The sequence below is a fragment of the Schistocerca serialis genome, chromosome 4, assembly GCF_023864345.2.
Source record: "Schistocerca serialis cubense isolate TAMUIC-IGC-003099 chromosome 4, iqSchSeri2.2, whole genome shotgun sequence".
NCBI classification, from domain to species: Eukaryota; Metazoa; Arthropoda; class Insecta; order Orthoptera; family Acrididae; genus Schistocerca; species Schistocerca serialis.
The window spans coordinates 444790227-444802907 of NC_064641.1; the positions used below are offsets into that span (position 1 = coordinate 444790227).

Genomic DNA, 12681 nt, shown 5'->3' on the forward strand with positions numbered 1-12681 from the left:
CCTCGACAGCCCATGAGATCACGGCCTTATGGGAGCATGTTGCTCTGCCTCCATGGCACCTCCCTGCTCATCACTACTACTGATGATGGTGGACATTGTCATAGTGGGCACTCACTACATATTGTCACAGAATGACATTTCAGTTGTACTCATGTGTGAATCTTCATCCTCTAAAGCTATACCGCACTGAGTTAGCTCATGGTTAATAAACAATCAGTTGTTACTGTAACGCATGCATATCAACCATTACCTTTGTACTCACTTGGCCTAGGATACTTCACAGATGGAAGAATACATATATATATAGAAATCTTTGTGTAGGTACAATGTATTTTTCAAAAATAATTATTCATTTTTTACCTTCTAAACTGCTATGAAAAAGAATGTTACATACACTAACAAAGTAATGAATGAATTAAAATCTTACCATTCAAGTGTTCCTTTCTTAAGAGCTGTAATAATCTCGCCTCTAATTTCTTTGTTGAAGGGGCAACATTTCCAGAATGCTTTCATATTTGCCAAAAGACCAAGACACCTGTTCAAAAGAAATGATATATTATGTTTATGTAGAAGGTCATTAACTTAGTTACAATTTTCTTATAAATAAAACTGATATGAAATACAAAATTAAAAGTAAAGAATGAAGTACAATTTTACATCTGTATAAACAAAAAACTAATAAGACATGAGAGACTTAGAAAGTAGAACATCTGACTGTTGGTTGAGGGTTCTTTTTTTGAGTCCAGATAAAAAATATTCTCTTGATTTAATATTCCTTTGAACATCATAACTACACGGTATCTGATCAATTAGTACAAGATTATGAACATAGTGAGGGCAATGTGGGGGGGGGGGGGGGGGGCAACAAGGGAGTTGAAATAAATAAAAATCACATACAAAAAAATTTTAAAAAAAGAAGAAAGTGGTTACATGTCAGACTATGGATCTAAAGAACTCGCATTCAATCTCTGGTTAATCCTTGGATTTTCCTCTGTTACTTATCACTTCTTCCATGTCTTGAAATGTGAAAAATGCCAAGATGTACTGTGGTACAGAGTTCACATAACTGTTGATCCCTCCCATAACAGGCTGGGCAACTAAGTTCAAAGGTCATAGGACGGCCACAGCATATTTTCTGCTATAGGACCATGCCAAATAAAACACTGTGGTGTTCAAACCAACCTTCAGGTTGCTAATACCTTTAATTTTTTGCAATGCTCTGCAGTGTAGTCTGGAATGGAGCCACAACAATAGGGCACATGTAATATAAAATGGTTCAAGCTTTACTCTTTGCTGCAGAATCAATTAATATGATTTTGAGCTGCATATCTGTGTTCACGCAAAAGTTAACCTAGTAAAGGGGAGAGGCAGGGGAGGAGGGGGAGGGGGAGGCATAAGTGTCTCAAATAGATGTAGGTAGCAGCAATTATGCAGAGATGAAGAAGCTACAAAGGATAGATTAGCCCACAAAAGCAGAATCAAACTCATCTTTGGACTGAAGATTACAACAGCTTAGTTGCAGAGTTTTGAAATGAACAATCAGTCTTTTGTGTCACATGTTAACAATATTTCAGCAACAGAGTGAATTTTCATTTTCAGTTGCACTAAAAGTCTGCTAATGGGATAATGGAGCCTCTTCATCTTTTGTAAGTTTATCTAAAGATGGTTATCAATCAACTAAAACTGGTTATCAGAAAATTGTAATTTTATGTTCTACTGTGATCAAGACTATTTTTTAAAAAAAGTTACAAATAATAGAGATTGCTGTAACTCCATCATTCAGTGATACAAGATCTCACAAAAAGTCATGTTTGGTTGCAAATCCAGAGACACATATAAAGCTCTGTTTAAGATCTCTGGTATTCCTCCTTTACCATGTTTATCTACATTACAAAAACTCTTATATTCTTTAACATGCACACTAGATTTGAACTCTTAGGGTAATCAGCGAAATGCTGCAAATAATAAGAATAATGGGCAAGGGGCATGATATTAGTGATGTGTGGGTAGGTTGAGAATTTGGGTCTGATGGGAGGCATGCTAGGGTAGTCCATGCAGTTGCAATGACCACTGTGTCTGGATGGCTTAGTGGTCAGAACGCCTACCAAGTATGCACGTGACCCAGTTTGAATCCCATTTTGGCACAAATTTTCAACTTACCCCATTGACGTAGATCAGTGCCTCCTTGCAGCCTATGTCTGTCATTCCCTTATATTTTAAAATAAATGTGATAGGCAAGGACAGTAGATTGGAAAAACAACTGTGATGTTTAAGATCACTTTATCATCATTTTCGTCATCATTGACTCGCAAGTTGCTGAAGTGGCATCAACTAAAAAGGACCTTGTTTCACTCTTTTAGATGAGATCACAACCCCAGGATAGAAGCAATACTTTGGACCCCAGTCCATCGTAGTTAAAAATATTTTAGCTGATGCATAACTTTAGTCTGGTCATTGTAGTATAATTGGTGAATGTGTAATAATGTATGCAATTTGTTAAAAAATAGTCATTGATGTAAGTGTACATTAAGCTATGGATCAATACTAAGAAGCTGAGATTATCTTTGCCTTGTCATCATGTTTATCTATGTATTATCATCTTTGTGAATCAGTAATGTACTTGAAAATGGGCTTCCAATCTGAAATCTAGGTTGTGCAATAACATTGATAATAAATTGTGAAACAAGGCTAAAAAAACAATGTTTGTTTAGTTAATTTACAATGTTTCACCAAGAACCCACAGTTGATTCAATTAAAATGCAAGGTAAAATTACAAATGTGTCATGAAATTAGAGGGTGTGCCCTGTGTTTACTGTACGTGTGTAATAGTGGTAATCAATACATCAGCTAAATCCAGTGTTGTACCCCACACAGCATTATGTAGAGCTGCAGCAGCAGAAGACAAACTCAAAATAAGACAGATTTAAACTTTGAACAAACAAAGGTGTTATGTCATTTTATTGGATTTTAGAACTCTAGAATTAGTGAAAATATGCATAAATTGTAAACTAGTCAACTGAGAGAGTATTTTCCATGTAATCTCTACATGGGATGCTGCGTTATCAGAAATTCCCTATGACACATGTACAGCAAATGTTATGAATTGGTAATTCTTGACGAAATATCTTGTCCCCTATCAATGCCTCCCTCACCAGTGGCCAGGACTTTCATGTAAAATGCATGTGGTGCTCCCTCAGGAGAGCACATGCACACAACAAAAGATGAATTTATGCAGACTTCTAGTTCTTAAGTGTTAAACTTATTGAAAAACTAGCCAATCTAGCAATGCTTCAAATTGCAAAACAGGTGTGTGAACTGGGTATATGTCCCAATCAGGTCTCCTTGGGAAATGTGTGAGGATGGAAATTTTGTCTCCTCATTGAAATTTTGCCTGTTTTGAAGATATGGAACTTGGAAGTATAGAATATGAATGAATGTTATATGTTTTTTTAAATGTTTTTCACACAATACAATTACAAAATTTAAGTGTATACATTTCCATTTTTGGGATACTGTTGGTAAGAGTTTGAACTGCCTTTTTGAACTACCAGTTCATGAAAGGGCATGTCCATGTGAAAAATTTGTCTAGGAAGGAAACGAAACAGCATATTTTCACAGCACATATATAATATTACATATATACTACTGTGTATACAATTGTTGTTTGTATAGTCTATGTTCCAAAAGTATAGAGTATAGTTTCAGTTTTAGTGATCCTGTATGGTAAAATTTAGAGAAAATAACCACATTAAAAACACTCACACTGTAAATCAATTCCAGTGTATTTGAATGTCTGACCTTGAGCCTTCTTTATCATTACTGCAAACAAAATCTTGATTTGCTTAAAGGGAATGGGTAAATCAGTTGTTATCATTGATATACAAAGTATGAGAGTGACCTCTCCAGTTGCTGGATCTGTGAGGACAGTGGTTTTAATGACACTATTTTGCACACTTTTAATCTGCAAATGCTGGATACATAGTATTATTCTAATCATAAGTAAATGAGAATGAATACAACTTTCCTAACACACAGTTTTTCTGTTAATACCAACAGTAGGAAAGAAAACAAAATTGCACATTTTCACAGCACTGCACAGCACTTTCTTCCTCACAGACAGTTTTAACAGAAAACCTATAGACTATTGTTTTAAAGAAAGATACAGCCTATATACCTCTGAATGTTTATTGGTGTATTGCAAAAAAATTTGAAGTAAATAGGTCAAGAACTTTTAGATATATTTGCTGACAATGTTTCCTCTTTATTTGTTATACTGGTATGTATAGTTTTCTTAGAAATGACATAAAAAGTGTAACACATAATTATATATTAAGAACATATAGCTCATGGCCATCCAAATGGTTATTGTGTGAAAATTGGAAATAAACTGGTCAAGAACTTTTTGAGATTTTTGGAAACTAGTTTTACCTGAAAGAGACACCATCACATAGGTGACACAAAGCCTGCATTATCATAAAGCTGAATTCTGTGATGCAGCTCACTATCTGCAGACATTCTTTATGCTGCTTTACCAATTAATAGAGAAAAAAATTTACTTCTAGTGGTGCAGATATAGTCTGTACATCACATCTACATAAACTAACTACATTTGAAACAAGAAAGCAAAGTTTATCAGCTATAAAATTAATTACCTAAGACTTTTTGTGGCTTTTGCACCTATAAAAATAACTATTAAATTTTATGAGAAATATAGAAAGAAGTGCTGAGGACAACAAGCTGTATTCCTTAGTGAATATCACACAAGGATGTTTGATGTTTCTTAACAAAGCACATAAAACATAGTTCATATTTGTTATACTACTGATGGAGTAGAGTGGAAAAAAATCAGCTGGGAGTAATTTCATGACATATATAATATCGAGCAGGCTTTAACAAGCTCAATAGAACAATGTAGCTCATTAGCATAGTAAGGGAGATTTGTGAATCACATAATTCATATCACTTTGTAAGTGGATTTATCAGGCAACACAGACCTCACTAGATGAGAATAAAATCAAGCAAACACGTCCCACACACATTACCAATAGTTTTTGATAACATGTGGAAGACATCATGAAGCAGACTGCAACACAGACAATTCCCCGATTTTGGACACGGATATTAAACTGAAAGCTCCATTTGAGAATAAGAACATTAAGAATTTTTGGTATTAATGGTGATAAACTGAAGACAGTGAAATAAGCCTGAATACCAACTACATATAAGTTTGGTAATTTAGCTGTGACCGGTGATGTAGGGAGTACATGGCACCAAGGGATGTGGTACTGAAACCAGTAGAGGCACGTATCAGGACAGAAAAGAAGCTGAAAGGAAAGTGATAGCTAACAAAACAAAGAAGCAACTTAAGTCACAAGGGAGACAATAATACATAGGTAATGAGATTAGTGATCTTGGATCATCATAATGGCAGAGCACTATAACCAATGTAATCAATCAAAAACTCAGAATGGCGCTCGGATGAAAACCGTTTTCATTGTGGGTGGGAATGGTACAGAAATGGTCAGAAAAGACAAAATATTACAAAGCTTAGCAGATTACTTTACCATGAGATAATGTAATATATTCAAAAAGATTCTAAATCTAACAAGAATGTGCACAAAAGGAATGATGGATGCAGTTCAGTATAATGGAAAGGAATCTGAGTGGTTTTGGCTGAAATGTGAGCTGGAAGAGAATGATGCAATATTCTACTTTTACTTAATAGAGTGTTAGAATGGATTAAAAACAACAGCATAGTGTAGAAGTGAATGAAGTGAGAGGCCTATATAGATGACATGATGGTGATGATAAAAGTCAAAGAGAGTCTAAATGGTAAAAGGCATCATACAGCAGACTACAAAAGTGGGTCTACAGATCACAGTAAGTAAGAATGAATACATGGTATGAATATGTTGAGAGGTTCACATAACTGGCAGCTTCATTAATTATATACAGTGATATTACTCTGATTTAAAGGGAAAAAATACAAGCAAGAGAGAGACGTTTTTCAGTCTTTGAAAAACCTTCAGATTTTGAGTCCACTCATACAGAACAATGATAATAATCTACAGCACTGTCATTTCCTGGTATATAATCTAACATTTGAAAACAAGGACAGCAAGAAAGGAGGGTAGAAAGAAATTTGACACTTTCATAAGTCATGATGAAAGAAAGAACAATCAGGGTTTAGCATCCCACTGATCATTAAGTCATTAGATAAGTAATCTCAGATTGTGGAAAGGCTTCTGTTGCATCCTTTTCGGGTGAACCATCCTGGTGTTTACCTCTAATGATTTTGGAGAATCATAGAAATACTTAAATCTAGATGGAAGGGTGGGAAATTGAATCCAAATCTCTCCAATTGTGAGTCCAGTGTCTTAATTACTGTTCCCCTTCTATAGGTTGAGGGTGACTAGGAGGCTCTATGGACCTGTTACAGATGGAGACATTGTTTGAAAGCATAAATGTTGCACAACATTTGTAAATGAGATTCCTTCAATGAAGTTTAAAATGGACTTCCATAAATATCAGTATTATGGCACTATTTTGTAATGTTGTGTTGAATATGAAACTGAATAATACATACATTTCTAGTACAGTAGTATTTTCTTTTTAATTAATTCACTATGCATCAACTAAGAACCAAACAGTTTTCATTAGGCAATAACTGAAACCTAGAAATTACATACAACTGTAGAAGATAATCATTAGCAGTATATTAGGAATCAGTAGTTCATCCAGCACATTTTTCACATATACGTTGTGTTCTATCATAGATTACACTTATAAATACCAACAGCTGCTGCTTGTATTAACGGGCAACAATGAGTAGAGCCTACACAATACTAATTGTATTACCTAAGCAGATAATCAAGCCTTGACATGGCTGCTCTGTTGTGTGGGGGAAAATACTGACGATGCTTTCTCAACATCTGCAAGGAGAACTCAAGGAACATGTTGAATGATTCCGCCAGACTCTCCTCCTGAAACAATCAGACAAGAAACATTGCTTTCACACCCAAACCATGTATACTTACAAGTAACAACTGAATTTCGAGGAAAATGGAAAAACAGGCCTATTGTTTGTTCACGACTTCTGACTGAGTTTTCTCGGAAGTATGGAGAATGCAGGGAACATTGGAAAAGATTTACAGGCCTGAAATCAATGCAGCACAGTGCAAAGCAAATGATATGTATATAATGAATTCAGTGAATAAACACAAAGTTGCACTGGAAATTATTGAAACAGAAATAAACTGTGATATTAAAGTATACCAGGCACCAATTCCATCTAAGTAAACATTTTGACAGGCTTCATTCACATGATAGTATCATGGAGGATGTAAGTAAAGCAAAGGCACTGCTGGCAAAAATGAACAGTAAGCGGACAACAGCTTTTGCTGGACTCACGTAATGGAGAAGATGATCAATGAATCAATAGCTAAGCTCAGTAATTCTCGAGCAGGGAATTATTATGGCCTCTCAGATTATGTAATTAAATATGTCGTCAGAAATAAAACTGTAATGCCATTAACTAAAATAATCAATCAAATCTTGAATGAAGGTATTGATCCAGAGTGTTTGAAAATACCTGTAGCTAAACCAGTATGTAAGAAATGAGTCTCCAGATAACTACTAACCTGTATCACTTATACCCATCATCTCAAAAATAATAGAATATTGCATGCATAAACAGATGAGTCAGTATCTTGAATCTAATGACATAGTTAGCTTCTTACAGCATGTTTTCAGATCCAGCCTTTCTAGAGCCAAACCAATTGGGAGCATAGTATCAAAAATATACAGCTACTCTGAAAATGAAAATATTATCTGTGCAACACTGTTGGATCTGAAGAAAGCTTTTGATATGGTCTCCCACAATATTCTCATAAATAACTCTATCACTATGAGCTGAGAGGGATTGCTCTATGCTTAATGCTGTCTTACTTGGACAACAGAAAATAGTTAGTTAAGGTAAATAATAAAACATCAGAATGTTTTCCAGTTGTAATGGATGTACATTAAGCATCTGTTCTTGGACTTTTAATTTTCATTATTTATATAAATGATTTACACACAGTTACAGCACTTGATGCAGTACTATATGCAGATGTCACAACATTCATCATGTGTAAAACCAACCTTGAAAATATGCAACAAAGCATGGCAGTAGCAATTACCATAACTACATAGTTCACGTGGATAGACTGCATTAGAGTTACAAGATTAAGATTACACAACCATTACAATACAAGAACAAATTAGCATAAGCATGCATACTATTACTACACACACAAAAAAAAGTTTTACATCACCCCAGTTCCCAGCACTCCTGGAGATAGATGTTGACTGTGGATATCGTATCACAGACACAGTCCCTTTGACTGTTCAGAGATGTCACTGAGCCCACCCAAAGATGTAAATAACCATGCATGAGCATCACCTATTACAAGGAGTGGGTCCGACAGCCGATCAGTTCCTGTCATTCAACCAGGAAGGAGATACACGGCTAATGTTGTCTGTAGTTCAACTATTCCTAGATGGTCAATACCACAGTTTGATCATGTCCACATTGTTACTTTGTGACAGGAAGGGCTCTCAACAAGAGAAGTGTCTAGGCATCTCGGAGTGAATGAAAGTGATGTTATTCAGACATGGAGGAGGTACAGAGAGACAGGAACTGTCGATGACATGCCTCGCTCATACTGCCCAAGAGCTGCCACTGCAGTGGATGACCACTGCCTATGGATTATGGCTTGGAGGAATCCTGACAGCAACGCCACTATGTGAAATAATGCTTTTCGTGCAGCCAAGGATGTCGGTGTTATGACTCAAACTGCACACAATAGGCTGCATGATGTGCAACTTCACTCCCAACATCCATGGCGAGGTCCATCTTTGCAACCACAACACCATGCAGTGCAGTACAGATGGGCCCAACAACATGCCGAATGGACCGCTCAGGATTGGCATCACGTGCTCTTCACCAATGAGTGTCGCATATGCCTTCAATCAGACAATTATTGGAGGTGTGTTTGGAGGCAACCCAGTTAGGCTGAACGCCTTAGACACACAGTCCTGCGACTGCAGCAAGATGGAGGTTCCCTGGTGTTTTGGGGTGCCATTATGTGGCAGCAGTGTACACTGCTGGTGGTCATGGAAGGCACCGTAATGGCTGTATGATACGTGAATACCATCCTCCGACCTATAGTGCTACCATATCAGAAGCATATTGTCAAGGTGTTCATCTTCATGGACGACAATTCGTGCCCCCTTTGTTCACATCTTGTGAATGACTTCCTTTGCAGGATAATGACATCGTTTTACTAGAGTGGCCAGCATGTTCTCCAGACATGAACCCTATTGAATATGCCTGGGATAAGTTGAAAAGGGCTGCTTATGGACGGCATGACCCACCAACCACTCTGAGGGATCTACACCGAATCACCGTTGAGGAGTAGGAGACAATTGAATGCCTTGCATAGATCACAAAGAATTAAACTCATGCATTTCTATTCTTGAAATGCTTACAGTATTTTCGTTATTATCAAGCATGGCAGTAAATGTAGATTTTCCTCTTCTAAATTCACGTTGGTTTTCCAAGAAGTCGTTGATGTCTTTGCAACAACACAACAGTTGCTTCTTCACTATAGTTTCAAGCACTTCCGCTAGTATAGGCATTACAGAAATTGGTCCATAGCTGGATGGACTGTTAGGATCACATTTTTTATACACTGGTACTGTCTTTCCCAGGTTTAAGAAGTTTGGAAAAACACCAACCTCCAGGCACTGGTTAATGATAGCAGCCAAAGGTTCAGCAATATCAGATACATTAACCTTCAGAACAGTACATGACATGCCACATAAATCTGTGATAACAGAATGTTTAAAACCTTTTACAATATTCACTATGTCCTCTGGAAACACTTTTTTCTACCTGGTCAATGCGGGTTTGTCCTAAAGATGGCGTCGCGTATAGAAGTGTGTATAAACAGTTGAACGGAAAACAACAGTTCTACGGAAAACAGCTACATATCGAGTATAAATTGTATAAAGTGCAATAACTACATCGCGAAAGGTGTCACGTTATGTGCAGTGTCGCAAAAATGGATTCATGCAAAGTGTTTCGCGGGAACGGAAGAATGTGGCGCGAAATGTGACTGTGGTATGGAATGCTGCGATCTATTAACGGTAGCTTTGTCAAGATACGATAACTGCATAGAAGAAAGTGTTACTGCATTGCTTCAGCAAGACCTTGTGCTCGCAAATCGTTACGTAAATAAGTTAGAGGAACTGATAAACCAATGGAAAGGCGGCGATTTAAAAAAACGAGTGTAGGCCTAATGAAAACATATCGGCAATTTTCGTTTCAAACAAAACTTCTGCTCGTAGTGAACTAAATCTTTATGACGGTATGAAATCGTCAGTAAATAGAGTGCAACGAAAAACGGCTGATAAAGACGCGACAGGACGAAGTGTGAACTCAAAAAATAAGACAAGTGAAAGTGAATCTAGATCATCTGTGTGTTCTAACGAGAGAAATGTTTCTTCAAAGTTTACTATAAAGCCAACAGAACGAGGGCACTTGCAGAACAATAAATATCAAGTCTGTGTATTCGGTGATAGTCATGCAAAGTGTGTGGCACAAATAATAAATGATCGGCAGTCCCAATTTAGATTAACAGGCATTGTCAAACCTGGCGCTCCCCTTAATGAAATAGTAAATAATTGTAAAAACTTAGTTAAGACTGGAATATTCTGTGTGCTAATTGGTGGAGCAAATGACATATACAAAAATGAAAGCCAACTAGCGACAAGGGCACTTAAAGAACTCTAAAAATGCTGTCAGATCTAAATTTAAAGGTTCTCGTTGTAAGTATGCCACACTGACATGATCTAATCGAGGAATCATGTGTAAACAAAGAAATAACGTCAACAAATAATAAATTTAGGAAGATCTGCTGTGCTTATAAGTGTGCAACATTTGTAGATGCAAACAGCTCAGAGAGAAACCATTTCACGAGGCACGGAAACTATTATGGAAAAAAGATAATGGGTGAAAAGATACTAGAAGAAATAAGCCGTATATCAATAGAAAAGTTCCCTAAAATCCCACTCCAAATGAGGGCAGAAGCAGAAGAAATGAAAACCTTAACAAGAGCAACATTTGCTGAAGCACCAAAAACAACAACATCTGCTATAGTTAATATTAAAATGTCATCAGCTGCCACAGCTAGTACAAACAATTAATCAACATCATCCATTTCAAGTAGGAAAAGAAACAGAAACAAGAAACTTGTGGTACAGCAGGGTTTTTGGTATCCGGCCTTAATGAAAACTCCAAGTTAACAGTGTTAAACGAAAGAAGAAATACCGTCGGTGCTCACTCCCCTGTTCTAAAGATTATGAGTCTAAATGTGCAGTGCCTCAAGAACAAATACTGTACACTCGAAATAGCAGTAAGCAACACCCAACCTGATGTCCTGTGTATTACTGAACACTGGCGTAAGGACCATGAAATTAGTAGTATTCATATTAATCCATTTAAACTGGCAAATCACTATAGTAGGAAAATTGCAAAAGATGGTGGAGTCGGTATTTACCTTAGACAAGAGTTAGAATTTAAAAAGAGATGTGAAGCAGAGAACTTAAGTAGGCCTATTGAAAAGTTCTTTGAAGCGGGTGCTGTCCAGCTATATGGCCTGATGAAAAAAGTCATAGTCATAACAGTGTATAGGTCACCATGGGAAAAAGTAGAAGTCTTTTTTGACAAATTAGAATTGTTGCTAAATACTTTTTACAAAATAAACTGTGATTATTCTTTGCGGTGATTTCAGTATTAATCTTCTAGTTGAAAGTCAACAAAAAAGGCAATTTTTGGACATATTAAGGAGTTTCAACACGTCACCACACATAAAAAATTCAACTAGAATAACAAACACCTCAAATAGTCTCATAGATAACATTTTCTCGAATATGTCAACAACTGACATAGAGGTAACAAACATAGATTTAGGATTGTCTGACCACAATGCTCTCACCATTGAAATGCCTTTAAAGTCAATGGAAGATGAAGGTGTAAATAATATTTATGTTAAGAAACTTCTCTGTGGACAGCTGTCATAAGTTCATAAGTATCTTAGAAAATGAAAATTGGTTAGATGTTATGAAACAAACAAGTACAATTAGGCATATAGCGTATTTGCATTGAATTGTATGATGAACTTTGAGATGTGTTTTCCAAAGAAACTGACCAGAATCAAGTCTACTGTACACATAAAGTCAAGTTCTTGGATGACTCTTGGCATTAAGAAATCGTGTGAAAACATGAAAAAACTCAATTCAGAATTGAGGGAGTGTGCAGATACTGATTTTGTAGAATACATAAAAAGGTATAGGAAAATGTATGGCAGAGTAATTGCAAATGCAAAGTTACTAAGTAATGACATGGAAATAAAACAGTCCAGAAATAAAACTAAATTAGCATGGGAAATTGTGAGAAAAGAAACCAGGGTACCTACCAAAGATAAGGAAATTACTCTAAAAGATGAGGAGAATAAAATGGTAGATAAATATACCATGCCTAATTATATAAATAATTACCTTTTAAATATACCCCAGACATTAAGCAGGAATTTTGGGGAGCAGATTAAGAGGGTGGCACCTAAGGCAGCCAGTAGT

The 12681-nt window shown here is 36.4% G+C and overlaps 1 protein-coding gene across 1 annotated transcript in view; it reads right to left on the reverse strand.

Annotated features, from left to right (window-relative positions):
* LOC126475073 (BAI1-associated protein 3) overlaps nucleotides 1-12681 on the reverse strand; it is a 715757-nt gene that overhangs the window by 246786 nt on the left and 456290 nt on the right. The window contains exons 10-11 of the mRNA XM_050102632.1: nucleotides 6859-6983; nucleotides 428-535 (exon numbers count right to left, since the gene is read on the reverse strand). Coding sequence (XP_049958589.1) covers nucleotides 428-535; nucleotides 6859-6983 — 233 coding nt within the window. The remainder of the gene's footprint in view (nucleotides 1-427; nucleotides 536-6858; nucleotides 6984-12681) is intronic.